The following is a 23,178-nucleotide window of genomic DNA, read 5'->3' as shown; positions in this document are numbered from 1 at the left end:
CTCTGGGTCTAACCTATTCCTCAGACTGTTATGTTCATTATATTCCACAAATAAGTGAGATTATGTGATATGTGTCTTTTTCTGTTTGGTTTGTTTCACTGAGGATAATACTTTTCAGGTCCCTCCATGTTGTCCCAAAGGATAAGAGATCTTTCTTTCTTACAGCTGCATAGTACTCCATTGTGTATATGTACCACATCTTTTTTATCCATTCATCTACTGATGAACGCTTGGGCTGTTTCCAGATCTTAGCTATTGTAAATAGTGCTGCTATGAACATGGGGGTACATATATTCTTTCTGATTGCTGTTTCAGGCTTCTTAGGGTATATTCCTAGAAGTGGGATCACTGGGTTAAATGGCAGTTCAATTTCTATATTTTTGAGGTAACACCATATTGTTTTCCTTAGAGGCTGCACCAGTCTGCATTCCCACCAGCAATGTACTAGAGTCCCCTTTTCTCCACACCATCGCCAACACTTCTTTGATGATTTGTCGATGGCGGCCATTCTGACAGGTGTGAGGTGATATCTCATTGTTGTTTTAATGTGCATCTCTCTGATGATTAGTGATGTTGAGCATTTCTTCATATGTCTCTTGGCCATTTGTATGTCCTGTTTGGAGAAGTGTCTATTCAGCTCCTCTGCCTATTTTTAATTGGGTACTTTGACTTCCTTTTGTTGAGTTGTATGAGTACTCTATATATTTTGGAAATTAACCCCTTATCTGATGTATCATTGGCAATGATGCTCTCCCATACAGTGGGTTGCCTTTCCATTTTGATGGTTGTTTCTTTTGCTGTGCAGAAGCTTTTTAGTTTGATGTAGTCCCATGTGTTCATTTTTTCCTTTGTTTCTGTTGCCTTAGGTGATGTATCAGTAAAAATTCTGCTGTGTATGATGTCTGAAATTTTGTTGCCTACATTTTCTTCTAGAATTTTTATGGATTCACGGGTCACATTTAAGAATTTTATCCATTTTGAGTTTATTCTTGTGCATGGTGTAAGTTGATGGTCTAGTTTCATTTTTTTGCATATAGCTGTCCAATTTTCCCAACACCATTTATTAAAGAGACTGTCTTTACTCCATTGTATACTCTTGCCTCCTTTGTCCAATATAAATTGAGTATAATGTCTTGGGTCAATTTCTGGGTTCTCTGTTCTGTTCCACTGGTCTATATGCTTGTTCTTGTGCCAGTACCAGGCTGTTTTGATTACAGTAGCTTTGTAGTATAACCTGATATCTGATATTGTGATCCCACCTACTTTGTCTTTCTTTTTCAAGATTGCTATGGCTATTCGGGGTCTTTTTGGTTCCATATGAACTTTTGAAATATTTGTTCTAGTTCTGTGAAACATGTCGTTGGTATTTTGATGGGGATTGCATTGAATCTATAGATTGTTTTGGGTAATATGGACTTTTTAATGATGTTAATTCTTCCAATCCATGAACAAGGTATGTGTTTCCACATTTTTATATCTTCCTCTATTTATTTTTTCAATGTCCTGTAGGTTTCTGCAATTAGGTCCTTTACTTCTTTGGTTAAGTTTATTCCTAGATATCTTAATTTTTTTGCTGCGATGGTAAATGGGATTGTTTTTTCAGTTTCTCTTTCTGTGAGTTCATCATCGGTGTATAAGAATGCTGTCAATTTCTTGACATTAATTTTGTATCCTGCTACTTTGCCAAATTCATTTATTAAGTCTAGTAAAGTTTTGATGGAGTCTTTAGGGTTTTCTACATATAATATCAGGTCATCTGCAAATAATGACAGTTTCACTTCCTCCTTTTCAATTTGGATCCCTTTTATTTTTTTCTTCATGTCTGATTGCTGTGGCTAAGACTTCCAGTACTATGTTAAATAAGTGTGGGGTTTCCTGGAAGTTTTAAATTTCTTCCTTGTTTTCTCCAGTAACCCATTCGTTGTTTAATAACATGCTATTTAGCTTCCATATGTTCAAATGTCTTTGCATGTTCTTGTTGCAATTGATTTCTAGTTTCATGCTATTGTGATCTGAGAAGATGCTTGATATAATTTCAATCTTCTTGAACTTGCAGAGACTTAGTTTTTGTCTTAACATGTGGTCTGTCTTTGAGAATGTCCCATGTGCACTTGCGAAGAATGTGTATTCTGTAGTTTTGGGGTTTAATTCTCCATAGATATCTATTAAATTTGTTCTAGTACTTCATTTAGAGTCTCTGTTTCCTTGTTCGGTTTTTGTCTAGAGGATCTATCCAGTGATGTCAGCATGGTGTTAAAGTCCCCTGCTGTGATTGCATTGCTGTTGATTTCTCCTTTGAAGTCCTCCAGAAATTTTTAATATATGTTGGTGCTCCTATATTGGGTGCATATATGTTTACCAAGGTTATATCTTCCTGTTGGATAGATCCTTTCAATATTATGTAGTGGCCTTCTTTGTCTCTAGTTATGGCCTTCATTTTGAAATCTACTTTATCAGATATGAGTATTGCTACCCCAGCTCTTTTTTCCTTTCCGTTTGCTTGAAAGATTTTTTTCCATCCCTTCACTTTCAACATACGTGAGTCTTTTGTTGTGAGGTGGGTCTCTTGTAAACAACACATATATGAGTCATGCTTTCTTATCCAATCAGCTACTCTGTGTATTTTTATCAGAGCATTCAATCAATTTACATTTAAGGTGATTATTGATATGTACTTATTTATTGCCATTTTTGTTTAGTGTAGTTATATTTTTCTTCCTATTTCTTCTACTAATTACAGCAGTCCTTTTAACATTTCTTGCAGTGCTGGTTTGGTGCTAATGTATTCCCTTAGCCTTTTTTTTGGGTGGGAAGCTCTTTATTTGACCTTCTATTTTGAATGATAGCCTTGCTGGATAGAGTAGTCTTGGATTCAGATTCTTGTTTTTCATGACCTTGATAACGTCATGCCATTCCCTTCTGGCCTGTAGTGCTTCTATTGAGAAGTCAGCTGATAGCCTAATGGGGGTTCCTTTGTAGGCAACCTGTTGCTTATCTCTTGTTGCCTTTAGGATTCTCTCTTTGTCTTTAATTTTTGGCATTTTAATTACTATGTGTCTTGGTGTGGGCTCATTTGGGTTCTTCTTACTTGGGGCTCTTTGAGCTTCTTGAACTTGAATGCTTTCTTCCTTCACCAAGTTAGGAAACTTTTCTGTCACTATTTCTTCAAATATGTTCTCTAACCCTTGTTCATTTTGTTCTTCTTCGGGGACTGCTATGATGCAAATATTACTACATTTCCAGTTGTCCCACAGTTCTCTTAGGCGGTCTTCCTGTTTTTTAATTGTTTTTTTCTTTTGGTTTTCTAATTGGTTGATTTTTTTCTATCCTGTCTTCTAATTCACTGGTTCGGTCCTCAGCTTCCTCTACTCTGCTGTGTAGTCTTTCCAATGTGTTCTTTATTTCTGCTATGTCATTCTTCATTTACACTTGGTTGGGTTTCAATGCTTCTATATCTTTACTCATGGTGTTGAGGTCCTTACTCATGCTGTTGAGCTTCCTCAAGGTCATGGCTCTGAACTCTAACTCTGATAACTTGCTTAACTGCATTTCATTTATCTCATCTTTGGTAGATGTCTCTTGTTCTTTCATTTGGGATTTGTTTCTTTGTTTCACCATTTTGGCTATCTCAGTGGGTTTTTGAACCTGCCAAATTTTCCCTGTAGGTGTTGGTGTTCTGTTGTTTGTGGCTCCCTTTACTAGGTTTGGATGAGTGTGGGAGGGCCCACGTTAAACATCAGTGTCAAGTCTTACTTTCCTGGGTAGATTTGCAAGCCCAGGAACAGTTCAGTTATCCTCTAGCTTTTTGCCTGGAGGCTGTTATTCTCGGTTACCTGAAGAGCCTTGGGTTCTCAGTTGATTCTCCTTTCTGTTCCACAACAAAGCCCAAAACAACAAGTGGGTGGGGGGCGGGGAACATTAGGGTAATGTCAGTGGGTCCAAGGATTTCACCATGGCTCACCTTAAGAACCATCACCACAACGTGGTGGGGGTGTGACATTCTAGCTAATAATTCTTTATGTTAAACTTTCCTTGGTCAAATTAGCATGTTGTTTCTCTCTCCTGATCAGAACCTGAAACATGGTCTTAATTCTGGGAACTTTCTAAAAACAGAGGTAAAAACCTCAGTTACCACACAGTCTAAAATCCTGTTTTTTCCTCTAAGTTCCTGTGAGATAGAGGAAGGAAAAAAAGGAAAGAGCCATATATGCTGAAGTAATTGAGAGACATTTAATGGAACAGTGAAATCTGATCACAGGGTGATAATGAATCATCTGAACAGAGCACAGAATGGAGTCAGATTCAGGGAAGACAATAAATGTGCTGGACATGAAGAAAATGTTTAAAATGTACAGCAAAAAAAAAAAAAAAATCAATAAAATGAAGGGCAACCTATGAAATGGAGAAAATATTTGCAAATCATACGTTTGATAAAAGGTTAATAGTCCAAATATATAAAGAACTCACATAACGCAATGGCAAAATAAACCAACAAACACTCCCCCACAATCCAAATCAATTTAAAAATGGCAAGAGGAACAGAACAGAAAGTTTTCCAAGAAGACATACAGAAGAACAGGTCCATGGAAAGATTCTCAACACCACTAATCATCAGGGAAGTCAAAACCACAATATCACCTCACATCTGTTAGAATGGCTATCATCAAAAAGATAACAGATAACAGCAGGGGAAAAAGGAATAAAATTAAGACACATAGCACAGTATAATTTATATATACTAAAAGAACATACTCATAAACCAATACATCAGGCTTTAAGAGAACACTACACAAATTCAAAGATCAAATGCATTAGAGCAGCTGCCCATGGGAGGAGGCATAAGTAATGGATATGGGGATTTAGAATAAAAAGGAAAAGTTTTTAAAATATCTAAATATACAAGAAAAGAATCTAAGATAAGGGGGATGGAGGTGGACTCAGAAGTATAAAAAGATCCTAGATAAGGCAGAGTGAGCCCTGGCCAGTGTGGCTCAGTTGGTTGGGCATTGTCCCATGAACAGAAAGGTCACCAGTTTGATTCCTGGTCAGGGCACACGCCCAGGTTGCCAGCTTGATCCCTGGTAGGGGATGCACGGGAGGCAGCCAATCGATGTTTCTCTCTCACATCCATGTTTCTCTCTCTCTCTCCCCCTCTTCCTCTCTGTCTAACAATCAATTTAAAAATCTTTTTTTCGTAAGATAGGGTGGTAAATGATCTAGGGTATAGGATTGGTCACAGTTTTCTTGTCAAAAAGCCAAGAGAAAAAGACAATAGATGTGGTAAGGGTCATAGCTGGAGATGGCACTTAGATTTCGGAGGGGCTTCTGTCAACTATTCCCCAAGCAAGTCCAAAAGTTTAGAATTTCCAAGACATGTTATCTTCACAGCCTTTGAAAGGTACCAACATCTCCTACAAAAGTGAGATTTACTTCCATGTCTCCCATCTTCCTGGGTTATACTCACCTGAACAGCTCTGATGTGGGGTTTCCCCCTCCAATGTCCACGGTCCCGCTCCTTGCTCCAATTTGAAGATAACCTCTGGTTTGGGAACTTGGTACCCTGTTAACAGGACATGATACAAGATTTGGTCCAGCTAAATGGGTTTTAGGGACCTTTCAATGGTACTTCCATTTGTTGTACAGAAAAGTAATCACATTTCACAAGGAATAGAGTAATAATAATAAAGCTGAAAATGGACTGAAGAATCTAGACAAATAAAAAATGACACCATTACACTGTTGAGAAGTCCCAGAGCACTCAGCAGCTGAGAATGGAAATAACCCTCCTGAGGCCCCTGGCAGACACATAAGGTGGCTGTGCTTACCGACTGAGAGCAGGTGGCTATAGTTCTCCAGGGTCACATCCCGGTATAGGCGTCTTTGAGCAGAGTCCAAGTGCTGCCATTCATCCCTGCTGAAGTTCACAGTCACATCCTCGAATGACACTGAGACCTGTAACAGCACAATCCTGCTCAAAACAACATGGTCAGGCCCTGGCTAGTATTGCTCAGTAGTTAGAGCGTTGGCTCAAGCACCAAGGGTTGTGGTCTTGATTCCTGGTCAAGGGCATGTACCGGGGATGCAGGTTTGATCTGCAGCCCTGCTCTGGGCATGTACGTAAGGCAACCAGTTGATGTGTCTTTCTTGCATTGATTTTTTTTTCTCTGTCCCCCCTCCCTCTCTACCATCTATGCTCTAAAAGTCAATGGAAAAATATACTCAGGTGAGGATTCAAACAAACAACAGCATGGTCAGCACAGGGGGATAGAGGGAAGATAGATAGGATGTTGTTTTTAATGACATTTATCATAATGTATCATGTAGGATTTTTTTTACTCAGTACCTAGTTTTGCACTTTATTTTGTGAGAGAAAAAAACTTACTGAAGTATCTTGACATTTATTGTGTACTCCATTCATTCATTTATTTAAATATTCATTCTTTTTTTTTTTTTTCAAAAATGAGGATTAAGAGGGACTTTCTTTAAGTCCTCTAATGAAGGAACTAGATACATTCACTGATAAATTCTGTGCTAGGCAATGGCAACAGAGTTGAATAAAATATAGAGAAAATTAAAGACTTGGACACCAACAAAGGAAGACACAAAGGGTGCTAAAAGGCATTTGGAAGAAATGTATGGGGGAAGGCAAAACAACAAAGCCTTTAAAAGACAATATAGATAAATATCTTCATGATCTTGGAGTAAGAAAATAATTCATAAACAGGATACAAAAACATTAACTATAAAGACAAAGATTGATAAGTGTGTCTACAATAAAGTTTAAAACTTCTATTCATTTAAAAGACAGCATTATAAGAGAAAAAAAAGGCAAGCCACAGAACAGAAGATATGTGCAACAAATATTATTGACAAAGGGTCATATTTAGGGGATGTAAATAACTCTCACAAACCAATAGGAAGAAAAGAGACCACCTAGTAGAAAAGTAGGCAAAGGATTTCAACGGGCATTTTACAAAAGAGGAAATTCAAAGCATCAATAGACACACAAAAGGGCTTAACCTCCTTAGTTAACCAGGGGATGCAAATTCAAACCACTACACAACCCCTAGAATGTCTTCATTGAAAAGGACTGACAATACGAAGGGATGAAGACAATATGGTGCAATGAAAACTCTCTCATCACTGATGACAATGTAAATTGGTACAACCATGTTGTAAAGCATTTTGGCATCATCTGGTAATGTTGAAAACATGCATGCACTAGGACATAGTCATTCCAGTTATGGAAATATGCCCAATTGGAATATGTGCATATATGCAGCAGGAGACATGTTCAAGGATATTTACAGCAGCATTATTCAAAATGTGTGTAATATTTCATGATAAAATTAACAGTAATTTAAAAAAATCTATGTTTAGCCTGGCTGGTGTGGCTCAGTGGTTGAGTGTCAACCCATGCACAAGAGGTTGTGGGTTCAACTCTCGGTCAGGGCACATGCCCAGGTTGTGGGCTCGATCCCCAGTGTGGGGCATGTAGGAGGCGGCCAATTGATGTCCTCTCTCATTGATGTTTCTATCTCTCTCTCCCTCTCCCTTCCTCGCTCTAAAAATCAATAAAGAAAAAAAATTTAAATCAGTGTTTAATATAACAGTAACACTATTGACTCTCTTTAGGGAAAAAAATGTTAAGGATACTTTCTTTGTTGTTTTATTTGCATAATCTCTAAGCATATACCCCACCGACACATGCACAAACTAATCAGGACTGTTTTTTCTGTGCTATAGAGAGACCTGGGGTTTCAGGGAAGAGAACCAAATGAATATATTACCTGTTCAAAAAAAAATTAACCAATAGGACCAAAATGGAATATTCATGAGTCTCCCTTGCTTCAACTTGCTAAGTACAGCTAAAAGCCCTCAACATTATATGTAAAACAAAGATAAGAAGAATCTGTCAGTTGGAGAGAAGAAGACAAACTGGCTATGGACCTTAGAACCTGAGCAATGACACAGCAGTGATTTTCCTGAATTTTCTTTTTGCCCCATATATCCTGGACTAGGTGCTGTGGAGGCTGGCAACCCAGAATGCCAATTGGCACAGACAAGAGAGAAAATTTTAGATAACTGCCCTACTCCAGCCAAGCATCACAGGAAAAACTGTGACCCCCCCCCCACACACACACACACCATTCTCAACAGCAAAGGCTGGGGAACCTCATTTCCTGTGGTTAATGAGGCCCCTTCCCCATTCTGTCAGTTTAGGCTAAGTGGGGATCTTGGATTTCCACCCACATCACCTGGTGGAGAGCCTGACATTCCACCCCTGTCCAGCAGCAACAGGTGCTCATTCCCTTCTGGGATGTCAGAGGAGGCCAAGTAGGGAACCTGAACTTCTGCCTCCACCTGGAAGTAAGGAGGAGATTCTCCTTTTCTAGTAGAACAGAGTCAGAGGAGGACTGCTAAACACAAAATTTAAATAATATCCAGAGTCTCATAATTCCCAACATATCCAGGACATAACTGAAAATCAGGCACCATATGAAGAAGCAGGAAAATCTCAACTTGAATGAGAGAAGACAACAGACAGCAACACTGAGATGACACAGGTGTTAGAATTATCTGACAAGGTTTTTAAAGTAGCCATCATAAAAATGCTTCCATATACTTAAAATAAATGTAAATAGAATGTCTCAGGAAAGAGATATAAGATATAAAAGAACTGAATGGAAATTTTACAACTAAAAAAATACAATAACCAAAATTTTAAAACTCAGTGGGTGAGCTCAACAGCTCAATACCAGAATAGAAAGGACAAAGGAAAGAATCAGAGAATGACAATAGAAAAATAGAAATGATCTAATCTGAACAACAGAATGAAAATTGACTGGAAAAAAATGGGCAGTCTCAGGGACCTGTGAGACTATAACAAAAGATCTGGCATTCATGTCATCAGAACCCTAAAAGAAGAGGAGAAATAGTGTGGGGCTGAAAAAGTATTTGAAGAAATTGTAGCTGAAAAATTTTCAAATTTGGCAAAAGATATCAACCTAGAAATCCAAGAAGCTGAGCAAACCCTAAAAGGATAAATCAAAGAAATTTACACCAAGACACACTATAATCAAACTTCAGAAAACTAAATTCAGAAAAAAAATCTTGAAATTAGCAAGAAAGAGAAATGACACCTTACTTACAGGGGAAAAACAATTAAAGTAACAGAATTGCTCATCAGAAACCATGGAGGTGAGAAGGAAGTGGCACAACATTTTTCAAGTTGAAAGGAAAGAACTACCAATCTTAAATTTAGCATAATTATCTAGCAAAATTACCCTTCAGAAATGAAGAGGCAATGGCTAATGAATACATGAAAATATGCTTGACATAATAAATTATCAGGGAAATGCAAATCAAAGCTACAATGAGACACCACCTTACATCCACTAGGATGACTAGGATTAAAAAGTCAGATAATAAACAACAATGAGGTATCACCTCACACCTGTCAGAATGGCTGCCATCAATAAATCATCAAACAACAACTGTTGGCGAGGGTGTGGAGAAAAGGGGACTCTAGTACACTGCTGGTGGGAATGCAGACTGGTGCAGCCACTATGGAAAACAATATGGTGTTACCTCAAAAAATTAAAAATTGAACTTCCATTTGACCCAGTGATCCCACTTCTAGGAATATATCCTAAGAAGCCTGAAACACCAACCAGAAAGAATACATGTACCCCCATGTTTGTAGCAGCACTATTTACAATAGCTAAGATCTGGAAACAGCCCAAGTGTCCATCAGTAGACGAATGTATCAAAAAGCTGTGGTACATATACACAATGGAGTACTACGCAGCTGTATCTTTTGAGACTACATGGAGGGACCTGGAAAGTATCATCCTAAGTGAAACAAGCCAAACAGAGAAAGACAAGTTTCATATGATCTCACTTATTTGTGGAATATAATGAACATAACAGTCTGAGGAAGGGGGTAGTCCCAGAGATGCGGAAGTGGGATACAGACTGACAATCCCCTAAATAGGGGGGTGGTGGGGAAGAGATAAACCACAGAATTTATATGCATGTATGCATGAACAGTGGACATGGACAACAAACTGGGGAAAGGGCAGGGAGGGAGGGGGAGGGGGGAATCAGTGGGGGGAAAAGGAGAAACATCTGTAACAAAAATTAATTAATAAAAAAAGTCAGATAATAAAACTTGTTAATATAGATGTGTGGAAATTGGAAATTTCACACATTGCTGGTGGGAATGTAAAATGGTGCAGCTACTTTGGAAAACAGTTTGGCAGTTCTTCAAATATTATACATGAGTTACCATTTGACCCAGCAATTCCACTCAAGATAAATGAAAATATATGTCCACATAAAAACTTGTACACAAATATTTATAGCAGCATTACTTATAATATTCAAAAGGTGGAAACAACCCAAATGTACATTAGCTGACAAATGGATAAGCAAAATGTGGTATATCTGCACAATGGAATATTATACAGCCATGAAAAGGATTGAAGTACTGATACATGCTACAACATGAATGAACATTGAAACATTATGCTAAGTGAAAGAAGCCAGACACAAAGATCATTATTATATGATTCAATTCATTTGAAATGTCCAGAATAATGAAGTCTAGAGAGACAGAAAGTGAATTAGTAGTTGCATAGGGTTAGGGGAGGTAGGAATAGAAAGAATAGGGTAGGGAGTGATGGCTAAGGGTATGTGTAGGGTTTCATGTTGAAAATGCTCTACAATTGCTTGTGGTGATGATTATACTTGTTTATAAATATACAAAAAACACAGTGAATTGTGCACATTGGGTAAATTGTGTGTCATGTGAGTTATATCTCAATAAAACTTTTATTTAAAATAAGAAGAAATGAAGGGGGAAATCAAGACATTCTCAGATGAAGAAAAACTAAGAAAATGTGTTGCCAGAAGACCTACCTTAAAATAAAGGCTAAAGAAAGTGCTCTAAACAGAAAGGAGATAGTAAAAGACCTTTGTGCCCTGGCTGGTTTTGCTCAGCGGTTAGAGCTTTGGCCTTTGGACCAATGAGTCACAGTTTTTATTCCAGTCAAGGGCACGTACCTCGGTTGCCATCTGTCCCTGGCCCTGATTGGGGTCGTGCGGGAGGCAGCCACTCGATGTGTCCCTTTCACGTCAATGTTTCTCTCTCTCTCTCTCTCTCTCTCTCTCTCTCTCTCTCTCTCTCTCCCTCCCCTTTCTCTCCCTCCCACTCTACCTGAACAAAAATGGAAAAATGTCCTCGGGTGAGGATTAAAAAAAAAAAAGACTCATAACATTAGAAAGAAAAAAATGGAAAGAACAAAAATACAGATAAATACAATAAATTTTCTTTCTACTCAAGCTTTTAAAGTTATATTTGAAATTCAGAGAAAAAAGTATAACATTGTTTGAAGTGGATCTATAGGTATGTAGAGGAAATATTTAAGACAATTTCATTATAAACTGCAAGGGTAAAGGGACTTAAACGAAGGCAAGTTTTCTACCCATCATTGTAACTAGTAAAAGGTCTGTATCAGTAGACCTATGCAGTGATGGAATAGTTCTGTATCTGGATTATTGTACAGGAATTGAAGTGTAAAATGGCAGAGAACCACACACACACTATAGCAATGTCAGTTTCCTGTTTGTGACACTGTACTCTAGTTACGCAGGATGTAATCACTGGGGAAAACGGGTAAAGGGTTACATGGGATCTCTCTGTACCATCTTTGCAAATTTCTATAACTGTATAATTGTTTCAAAATAAAAAAATGTGTAACAAACTACCAATATTATCTTCAGAAAGATTGAAGAATTTAGTGGACACACCAAAAAATATCAGGATGCTATTAAAAAGAAGCATTCACTTCTTCCCTATCTGCCTACCTACACACCTGCCTACCTACCTATCATATGGACTTTATTCAACAGGTTATGATCTATTACTATTATTTATTTTGTTACTCAAATTGTCTCAGATTTGGCCAGAGAGAGCTCCTTCAAACTGACTCCTGTGTGCTTTTGACATGTCCCCATCTTTTGAGCACCTCATTACTTTCCAGATAATTTTGTATACTCCCTGTTCTAACCCTGGAGTCAGTAATTTCTCCAGTTATAGGAACAAGCAGCTCTAGTTCCTATTAGTGACAAGTGGCAAATCACAGTGTGGTCATTAAGCCTGGGAGGCACATCACTGTCCTTTCAGCATAAAAGCGAGCAATGTTTTCCCGTATAATCAAATGTCAACTAATCAATGTAGAAATGACGAGATTAGAAAAACACCATTAGGGAAACAGCAAGTAATTAATTGTTACAGGCAAAAATCATCACTGGATATTAAAATCAGTGGACAAAGTTATGAGGCATAAGATATTTACATAGTCTCAAGGAATCTCCCCACTAAAATAGTTATTAATTACAAAGGGAAAGATGGTAATTACACAGTACCTGACAGATAGCATCTTAGCCAGGTGATCAAAGTTAATTATCAATAAAGGACAAATGAATATTAAATGCCTATTGACAGAGGCACTGAGAAGACCACAGCATCATTTCTGTGATATATTCCTGACAAAAATGAATAACCCGAATCTAATTATGAGGAAGCAAGAAACAAACTCAAATTGAGGGACATTCTTCAAAACTGTCAGTATCATGAAAATCAAGGAAAGGCTAAAGAACCGTTCCAGGTTGAGACTAAAATGGACATGACAACCAAGTGCAATCCATAAACCTAGATTGGATCCTTCATCGGGAGAAATGCTATAAAGAACATTATTGTGACAACTGGGGAAAATGTATATTACATATCGTATATTAGATAACTAAGTAATATACATTGTATATTAGATAGTACTACATTGATGTTAAAGGTCTTGATTTTTATAACTGTAACTGTGATTATATAAGAGAATGTTCCTTGTTCTTAAGAGACAGATATTGAAGTATTTAGGGGTAAAGTTAAAATTATGCCTGCAAATTACTCTCAAATGGTTTAGAAAACAAATTTGAATATATCTGTGTATACATATACATACATTCATAAATTGAAAAGAGGATGAAAGCAAATGTGGCAAAATGTTAACAACTGGTGATTTTGGACAAAGGGCACATATAGTTCTTTGTACTATTCATTAGTCCCTTATTTAAAAAAATATATTTCAAGAGAATCAAAAATTTCAAAACAATCAAAAGTTTAAGACTCTTAGAAAATATAGGTGCATGAATATCATTTAGGCCTTGGAGTAGGTGAGGATTTCCTTAAAAAAAAAAAAAAAAGACAAAATTACACTAAGTATCAAAGAAAAGATCTAATGATTAAACTATGAGAAAATGAGGAACCTTTATTCATTGAAAGATCCTTTGGCCTTTGGGGGCAGGGTTGCCCTCCTTCTGTGAGTGTTCAGGAAAGCAGAGCAGGCAGGGAACTTGTAGTACCTGCTCCACCATTAGCAGCTCCTGAAGGAGGCAGGTCTGTAAGCACTGGATCATGCCCAGCATTTCTCCACACACCAGCTCTCCTGAGCACAGCTCCGAGGGTTGCTGAGAGCAGGATATCCACCTGTGCCCCTAGCAACACACCTGACCTGTCCCCCCTCCATCATGCACGGGCACTCATCCAAGAACCCTGGGGTCAGGCTTGAGGGAAGCTCTCATTCTGTCTGCCCATCCTCCTGACCCTTGCTTTCCTGGCAGTTACCCCAGGGCAGACCAGCAGGTGTGTGGATGACACATGGGAAGAGCCTCAGGGGGGCAGGGAGGAGTGGCTATTTACCAGCCAGTATGGAAGAATTAAAATATCTAGTATCTGACATTGTTAAACATTTTTTAAAAAGATTTTTAAAGCCCTGGCCGGTTTGGCTCAGCGGTTAAAGCATCGGTCTGCGGTCCAGAGAGACCTGGGTTCGGTTCCCGCTAAGGGCACATATCTCAGTTGCAGTTTGTCCCCGGCCTTGGTTGGGTTGTGTGGGTGGCAGCCACTTGATGTGTCCCTTTCACATCGATGTTTTTCTCTCTCTCTTCCTCTCTCTCCCTCCCACTCTATCTGAACAAAAAATGAAAAAATGTCCTTGGGTGAGGATAAAATATATATATATATTTAAAAATATGTTTTTATTGATATTTTAGAGAGGAAGGGAGAGAGAGATAGAAATGTGTCTCATATGGATCAGCTGCCTCCTGCACACCCCTGACTGGGGATCGAGCTCACAACCTGAGCATGTGCCCTGACCAGGAATCCAACCAGGACCTCTTGGTCCATGGGACGATGCTCAATCCACTGAGCCACAGTGACCAGGCAATTTTAAAGGTTTTTAAATTGAGTTTTAGAGAGAGAAGAAGGAAGAGGGAAAGAGAGAGAAACATTTATATGTGTGCGAGTGACTGGGAATACAACTGGCAACCTTTCGGTGCACAGGACGACGCTGAACCAACTGAGCAACAACAGCCAGGGCAATTGTTAAACATTTTAACAACTACCATTGCCTAACCGTTGGCCAACAGCCCAAGCTGGTGGACAAAAGACCACCCTCACCTGTCTCTCTCTCTCTGGGCGTCACTAAGGCCACATTCACAGGGAAAGTGTGCAAAGACCACCACAGGCATTATGAATGTTAACTGATGCAGGATGAACATAGACAAGATACACTGCCCCCAGAGGCCCCTCTTTAATTGTTCTCCACCAAAATAGGCTTTTTGGACCTCACCCTGGCTGGGAAGGCATATGTGGGGTGGTAGAGGAGGATTTTGGAGCTAGATCTTTAGGTGCAAAGTTGCTAACACAGACCCACCCAGATTCCAGCCTCACCTGCCACATATGAAAGGTCTGATATTCTGTGCTGTTTCTGCCATGGAGGATGGCATGTGTCCCTACCACCACCAGGACCCCTACAAAGACTTCCTCATGCTAGGTGAGGACCCCCATTCCAGCTTCTCACAGCTCCCCAGTGAACCAGCAATGCCTCTCTTCAGACATCTTGGTCCCAGCACATTAAGCACCCTCACCCCCAGGCCGTGTTGGGCTGCCAGGATTGTCTGCTCACTGCCCATTCTGTCCCTAGCCATTCACTCTGTCCCACCCTGAGGGCGGCTTTGGGCTCAGATCTCCCTCTCAGGGCCGCTCTTGTTCCTGTCTGGGTACATTTCTACATTTATTCCTGCCCTTCTACACCTTGTCCCAGCCTAGCAGAGGCCTTCCACAACACCTTCTAGGCTGGCTGAAAGTGAACAGCGAGTGCTTGGTTCACTGGGTTCTCAGCTGGGGCCAGATATCCAGGTTCTCTGTGTTTTCCTTTGGCTGGTCTTTCCTGTCCCTTCTGGCTGTTCCCTATTCATTTGACTGTTCCCTGTTCCCTATGACTGTTCTCTGTACCTCTATGCTCCTCCCTCTGGCTTTCCCTGCGCACTCTGGTCCCCTGACTTCTCCCTGTTCTCTCTACTGGTTCTTGTTCCCTTCGTGTGGTTCCCATCTGACTCTTCCTTGGTCCCTCTGGTTACTCTTCCCTCTAAATGCCTCTTGTTCTGAGTGTCCCTTGGTCTCTTTCCTGATGCCCCTATTTATTGCTTCCTCTGATTGTCCCTGGGTCCCTCTTAACTATTCTGTGTTGCTTGTTCTCACTGATCCCTGGTGCATCTGATTGCCCTGTGTTCCCTTTGACAGTTGTCCCTCTAGCTGATCCTTAGTCTATGGCACCACTTTTCTGATTGTGCCCTAGTCCATATGGCTGTTCCCTGGTCCTGATGAGTTTTCTCATTTCTTCTAGTAGACACAGACTGACTGCCATTGGAGTCCTCTGACTACTCTCCATTCTAGATTCTTTCCTGTTTCTTGGGCAGTTCTAGAATGCATTACTAATTCGTTCTCACCTGATGCTGCTCTATCTGGTCCATGGACCACACTTTGTGGAGCGCAGGTTTACTTGGCTGCTAGGCTAGGCTCTGCACCACCCACGTATGCTACTTCTGTGCACTCTGTGCCACAGCTGGATTCTGTACTTTCTTATGCTGCATCACTTACATTATGTCTGACTATTGGCTGAGTCCTCTGTTTCTTGGGCAGGGTGACCAACAGTCCCAGTTTGCACAGGGCTTTTCATATTTTAGCACTAGAAGTCTCCCATTCCAGGAAACCTCTGTCACCCTATTCTGGGGAAATCTGGCTGATCCCCAGCCTCTCCCTGGATTCAGCAACTGTCCTTAGCTTCAGTGCCCTCTGCCTGAGGTCTTTGGCTGCTAACTAGCTTCAAGAAGTGATAGTATGCCTTCTGGGTGTTCTCTAGTCCCTTTATCAGTTGCCTAGTCAGTGAGGATGTTATCAAGCACAAGACACACTTTTAATGGTCATGTCTCTCATTCCCTAGTCCTCTAGGTAGTCCCTGGGGCATCTAGTGGACATCCAGCACACACTTGCTGTTCCCTCTGGCTGGTCACACACCACAGCAGCTGTTCTTTGTTCCATGTGGCCCCTAGTACCTTTCTCTGCCTCTCTAATTGTCCTATGGGACTGTCCCTTCCCTGCCCTTCCACCTGTTCCACAGCCTCAGCAGCTGGCCCCTGCTTCCTTTGGCTGCTACTCACTCCCAGGGTCATCTTTCCAATTCTCACTCCCTGGTCCTCCCCCCCCCTCAGATTTTCCTCTAAACACTGGTACCTTAGGAAGTTGTTTGTCCCGCAGGCTCTTACCCACCTCAACCTTTTTACTTTTTCCATTTATTGAGTCTTCTGTTTCCTCATCCCTCTGGATGGTACCTGATCCCTCTGATTTCTATTTGGTTCCTTTATCTCCTGGTCCTTCCTCCTATTTTGAAATCCCTGATTGTTCTTGGACCTGCTAGCTCTTCCTTGTTCCCCACTATCACCACTTCTCCAGGTCTGACAACTGTTTCTTGGTCTCTCTGCTGTTCCCCAACCTCTAACTTGTGTTTCCCATTTCTTCTGTTTCATCCATTGCTCTCCCACCTGTCCCATGGGCCTCTGGGCTATCCTTCATCTCCGGTAAGTGCACCGTGGTCCCTCTAGCTGTTCCCTGTGGCTATCCCCCATCCCTTTCTTTTACTGGCTCCTTCTGCTTGTTTTCTAGCTTCAGCCACTATTTCCTGATTCAACTGGCAGTTCCCCATTTCTGGGGACATTTTTTTTTTTTCCTCACCCGAGGACATTTTTCCATTTTTTGTTCAGGTAGAGTGGGAGGGAGAGAGAGGAACACAGAGAGAGAGAGAAACATCGATGTGAAAGGAACACATCGAGTGGCTGCCACCCGCACAACCGACCAGGGCCGGGGACAAACTGCAACCGAGGTACGCGCCCCTAGCGGGAACCGAACCCGGGTCTCTCAGGACCGCAGGCCGACACTCCAACCACTGAACCAAACCGGCCAGGGCCTGGGGACATTTTTATTGGTTCCTTGGTATATCTGCCCATTCCCTGCTCCCTGACATCTAATGAAAAAAACTACTCATACACATAAAATGGAAAAAACAACCAAAAGAAAATATAGCTATATGTTAAAACTGGTTAATTTGGGGTAGTGATGGAATTACAAGAATGTTTTATTCTCTTGTATTTGCTTACCTGCATTTTCTAACATTTTCTTGTGAAATAGTAAAATTATGAAATAATAAAAATAAAAATAAATTTTACAAGTTAAATATTATCCTAATGACCACATGACCCTGAGCTCCTGTGACAATGAGCTTGTCCCATAGGTGACAGCATCCACAGGACAATCTGAAGGAGGGAGCTGTCCAGTAGGGTCTGGCTCTCTCAACATCTTCCTCTGTCTACAGAATCTCCAGGGGAACTTTTAGTGGGATACTTGGTCTGGGCTGCAGTGTGGGGAGGGTGGAGAACACATTCAGGAGACTGGGTTCCAGTCCACTACTGTCATTCACCAGGGCAAGTCGCACCCTTTCTCAGGCCATTTTGTTCATTTTTGAAAGGAGGAAGAACTAGAAGGGCCCTAGAGACTGTGGTTGCCCTACTAACAAAAAAAAAGGGATGTTTCTGCCTTATATCAGTTTAGAAGAGAAATCAGCAAATCCCCAGAAACCAGGGAGAAAGGAGGTTCAGGTGGGGATCAGCTGAGCATCTGCAAAGAGCCAGTAGAGTGTGAAGGGCTTGTGCTGGAGGCTAGGATGTAATGTTTCCCTGGCTAGGGTTGGTGGTCACCCCCTCCCAGACACACCTGCAGACACCCTGCATGGAGCTGCCCTGCCCCCACCCCCACCAGGTGTGGTACTGACCTTCATTTCCACCTTTCCCCCATCATCCACGTCACATTTTCCTCTGGGTGTGGTATGTGAGATATGTGGTGCTCACATAGCAGGAGGATAGTGATCTGCCTCAGGGGCAGCCAGTCTGGAATCTGTTGACCCTGTGACGCACCTGCCCCTGCCCTGAGGTCCTGGTGAGAGGTTAGGTCTATGTCCTTACTGAATGAATTCCTGCCCCTGCAGTACTCTCCCTTCTCACCTCATACAACCTGCCATGTTCTTCTGCAGCCAGAGCCGAGGTCCACTGGGGAGAGTTCTGGTTGGCTGGCATGTTTCTGCTGAGCCTCAGCCCTGGGGCTCTCTTGCTGACAACTCTGCTCTTCCCAGCAGCTTAAGGCCAGACAGGACCTGTGGACTCAACCAAAACTGCTGGGGCCAGAAGGAAGATCCTGAAGCCTTCACTCTGGGTTCTGGTCCAGGGACTCCGCAGAGACTCCAAGAAACTCTGGAAAGACAGTGTCCACATGGTCAGTCACTCCACATTCACCCCAGAAATGCTTCCTGGGGGCACCAAGGGATGGCTTACTGTGCTGGATACTGTGGAAGAGAAAAGTCCAGTAAAACCAACACCAAATATTAGGGTAGAATATGAGAAAAAAAACTCATGAGGTTTGTTGTAAAATGAATGAGGATTTGAATTCCAGCTCTGGGGAAGTCACTTTTGCCTGAGTTTCTTTGTATTAAAACAGGATAAAGAGAAGAACTCATGGACATGGAAAATAATGTGGTAATTTCGGGGGAGGAAGGTGGTGGGAGGGTGTGGGTGGAGATAGAGGATAAATGATGATGAAAAAATATATATATTTAAAAAGAAACAGGATAAAAATACCTGTCTCACATGGTTGTTAGACTTAAATGAAGTGATGCTTCTAAAGTACACACTCCTATTTGGCATCTGGAACACACTCCATTAATATTAAATATTGCTATTATAACATGTCTGATATATTTTATTAGGTACCTCATTTAATTTTCACACTCATCCTATGAACTATTATTATTATTATTCCCATTTACCATCAGATAGAGCCATTCAGAAATACTAAGAAATTTGTCTCAAGATCACTCAGATTAGGGGGAAGGACAGAAATTCAAACCCAGGTATGCCTGGGTCCAAAGTATATTTTCTTAACCACGGTGCTGCATGGTATTTTATATAAGGCACAGTAACAGTAAACATTATTTGTGTTTCCTGCTGCCTTCAAAGTGCTTCAGCTGAGAGGTGACCATGTCACATGTTCATAAACCAATCTTTTGTATAATTCAGTGCACATTATGAGCAACTTATAGAACTCACCCTCTTATGTCAAAGATGTAAACATAAATTCATTGTCTACCCCTATCCCCACAATTCCCATCTGGGCCCTGAAGACCAACATGTCTGCACATGCTCCTAAATCATTAACAGACACTGTCTGACAAAACTGTGTCCCAAAGGTGCCATCACCTGGTTTTCATAGGCTCCTCAAATAATCACCAAAACAGGCAACACACCTTCAATAGAAATCAACCATGAATCTGCTTAAGGCCCCTTGGGAGCCAAACCTGGCCTCCTATAAGACCCACTAACTCACAACCCATATATGGAATCAGTGACTCCCATAAATTCCTCAATAATAGACCTTCTAGTCCATCACTTATCAACTCACACAATCCTGCAATTACTAATGTCCACAGGTCCCAATCAATGACCCCTATAGGTCCCCACAAACTGACTCCCAAAGATTGGTAGTCCCAGGTGAATCAATATTCATCACTCAGTGTCCCAATCAATAACTCTCATGGGCCAGCTGGTGTGGCTCAGTGGTTGGGCATTGACCCATGCACCAAGAGGTTGCCAGTTCGATTCCCATTCAGGGCACATGCCCAGGCTGTGGGCCAAATCCCCAGTGGGGGGCATGCAGGAGATGGCCAATCGATGTTCTCTCTTATCGATGTTTCTATCTCTCTCTCCCTAAAATCAATAAAAATAAATTATTAAAAACTCTCATGAATCAATCAATGACTTTAGATACTTGCATCTCCAATTCTTATTAAATTTCAAGAATTTCTACAGAGGTTCCAATCATTTATCCACAGATGTCTCAATTATTTTCCTTCAAGGTTTCCCCAAGACTGTTACTCACCGCCCCAATATGAATGACATCTACAGGCCCTGGATTATCTAATTCCATTTGACCTTACCTCATTGATCCTCCCCCACAGAAATACCCGAATCCTTGACTCCCAGATCAACCCAATCAATCCCAAATCAGGTATGGCATTGAATTTAAAGGATAAAAAGAAAACCTCAACACTTCCAGGCAGAAACATTTTCTTTGCAATGGGAAGGGATCACAATGGCAGTAGACCCCTTATTTACAACTATAGAAGCCATGTTAGAAGAAAACATCTACCAGTTATTGAGAGAAAGTGACTGAGATCCCAGAATTTAAAGCCCACTCTTGCTGAATACCATTTTTTTTTTTTTGGTCAGAGCAAAAGTCAGACAATTTTAGACATAAAAGCATTTATAGTAATAATATGCCAATATTCCTATTGCAGAAGAATACTCAAGGGAATAGTGTAACTAATTATAAACTAAATAGTTACAGAAACCTCATAATCAGAGGGAAGCAGTTTTGAGAAATGATCCTTGCAACTGATATACAGTTATATCTAAATAAAGAAAAATCATGTAACTGAACATTTGGAATCAATAAGATTATTACTATTACTAAGTTGAAAAAATTTTAATACTCTAAGAAAATCTACTGAGTGAAATGAAGAGGATATTCTTCCTAATTCATTCCATGAAGCCTGATACCAAAACTAGACAAAGACAGTACCAAAAAGGAAGAAAGAAAGAAAACTAAAGACCAACATCCCTCATGAACACAGATGCAAAAATTCTTAACAAAATATTAGCAAATATAATTCAGCAATATATAAAAAGAATTATACACTCTCAAAACTCAATATTGAAGAAATAAACAAACCAATTAGAAAGTGGGCAAAGGACATAAAGAGACATTTTACCAAACAAGGCATATGGAAGGAACACATGAAAATATGTTCATCATCCATAGACAAGCATATTCTGAAATTTATATAGAAAGGCACAGCCTCTAGAATAGCTAAACCAGTCTAGACAAAGAAGAATAAAGTGAGAGAATCACTCTAATCAATATTAAAGCTGACTGCATAGGTAATCAAGACTGTGGTTTTGGTAGAGGGATAGACACATAGATGTAGAGGATCCAGAAATAGCCCCACATAAGTATGGCCAAGTGATTTTTGACAAAGGTGCAAAACAATGAAACGGTGCTAGAACAATTGTACATTCATAGGTAAAAAGAACTTCAACCTAGGGGGTACAGATGAAAAGAGGTACAACTTCCAGTTATAAAATAATTAAGTTATGGAAATGTAATATACTTCGGAAAATAGTCACTGGTATTGTAATAATTTTGTATGGTGACAGATGGGGTACTATGTTTATTGTGGTGATCACATCATAAGATATACAAATGATGAATCACTATGTTATACACCTGAAATTAATATAATATTGTATGTCAGCTATACTTTAATAAAACATAGGTTTTAAAAAATAACCTCAGGGGTGGGAGCAGGGAGGAAGGTGTCAATGGGGAAAAAAGGAGGGACATCTGTAATACTTTCAATAATAAAGATAAATTTAAAAAATAATGAAAAAAGAACCTCAATCTAAATCTTACTCCTTTACACAAAAATGAACTCAAAATGGATCAGACTTAAATGTAAAATGTAAAACTATACATTTTTAAAGAAAAAAACAGAGAAGAAAATGTTTAGGATCTAGAGCTAGGCAGAGTGCAGCATGATAAGAAATAGTATTTGGTCTTTGTCCTTGGTTCCTGGCACAGATCTATAATCCTTGGAATTTGCTGAATGCCAGAGCATTTTTTTGTTAGTTTGTTATTCCTAACAAGCTCCTTTCAACCATGACTGAGTTTATGCTGATAAAATTACTCTTAGTGGGCTCCTGGATAACTTCAGGGTTGGGGCTGGTTGCCAAAGAACCAATCACGTAATTAGAGTGCTGGATTAAAATGTTGCAATTTTCAGCCTCCTTCCCCCTGCTTCCACCTTCCTCCCTGGGAGGGGATAAGAACTGGAGATTGAGTTTAATCACCAATGGCCAAGGATTTAACCAATTATGCCTTCTTAATGGAACCTCCATTAAAAAACAAAACAAAAAAAACCCTCCGTAAAAATCCCTAAACAGTAAGATTCAGAAAGCTTCCAGTTTGAACACATAGAAGTGCTGGAAGGGAGTCATGTCCAGACAGTTCATGGACTCTCTGTACCACTTCTCTCATACCTTGTCCTATGTATCGCTTTCATTTGGCTGTTCCTGAGTTGTAACCTTTATAATAAACTGGTAAACATAAGTGTTTTCCTAAACTCTGTGAGCTATTCTAGCAAATTTTGAACCTGAGGAGGAGGTCATGGGAACCACCAATTTATATAAAAAGTATGGGTGGCCTGGAGCTTGTGACTGGCATCCGAAGTGGGGGCAATGTTGTAGGACTAAGCCCTTTAACTTGTTGGATCTGATGCTAACTCCAGGTAGGTAAAGTCAGAATTGAATTGAATTGCAGGACTTTCAGCTGGTGTTAGAGAATTGGAGAATCACAGTTTTTAGACAGGACATCAAAAGCATAAATCCATAAAAGGAAAGACTGATAAACTGGACCTTGTCAAAAATTATAGTTGTTTGTTCTGAAAAAGCCCAGAGAATGGAAAGGATGAAGAGGATAAAAAGATAAGCTACCGATGGGGAAGAATATTTGCAAAGAACACAACTGAAAAAAGACGGGTATCTAGAATATGCAAAGAACTCAACAGTAAAAAAAACCCACAAAAAACAACCTTAAACAATTCAATTAAAAAATAGGAA

At 40.2% G+C, this 23,178-nt stretch overlaps 1 protein-coding gene across 2 annotated transcripts in view; it reads right to left on the bottom strand.

The window, feature by feature from the left end:
* Window positions 1-23,178, bottom strand: part of ZNF41 (zinc finger protein 41) — a 46,256-nt gene that overhangs the window by 5,904 nt on the left and 17,174 nt on the right. For both annotated transcript variants that reach the window (XM_036270615.1, XM_036270614.1), the window contains exons 2-4: window positions 18,454-18,699; window positions 5,826-5,952; window positions 5,465-5,560 (exon numbers count right to left, since the gene is read on the bottom strand). In XM_036270615.1, the coding sequence (XP_036126508.1) occupies window positions 5,465-5,560; window positions 5,826-5,952; window positions 18,454-18,525 (295 nt within the window). In that variant the 5' untranslated portion in view covers window positions 18,526-18,699. The remainder of the gene's footprint in view (window positions 1-5,464; window positions 5,561-5,825; window positions 5,953-18,453; window positions 18,700-23,178) is intronic.

The sequence above is a fragment of the Molossus molossus genome, unplaced genomic scaffold, assembly GCF_014108415.1.
Source record: "Molossus molossus isolate mMolMol1 unplaced genomic scaffold, mMolMol1.p scaffold_m16_p_2, whole genome shotgun sequence".
In the NCBI taxonomy this organism is placed as follows: Eukaryota; Metazoa; Chordata; class Mammalia; order Chiroptera; family Molossidae; genus Molossus; species Molossus molossus.
This window is presented reverse-complemented; position numbering and strand designations above follow the sequence as displayed.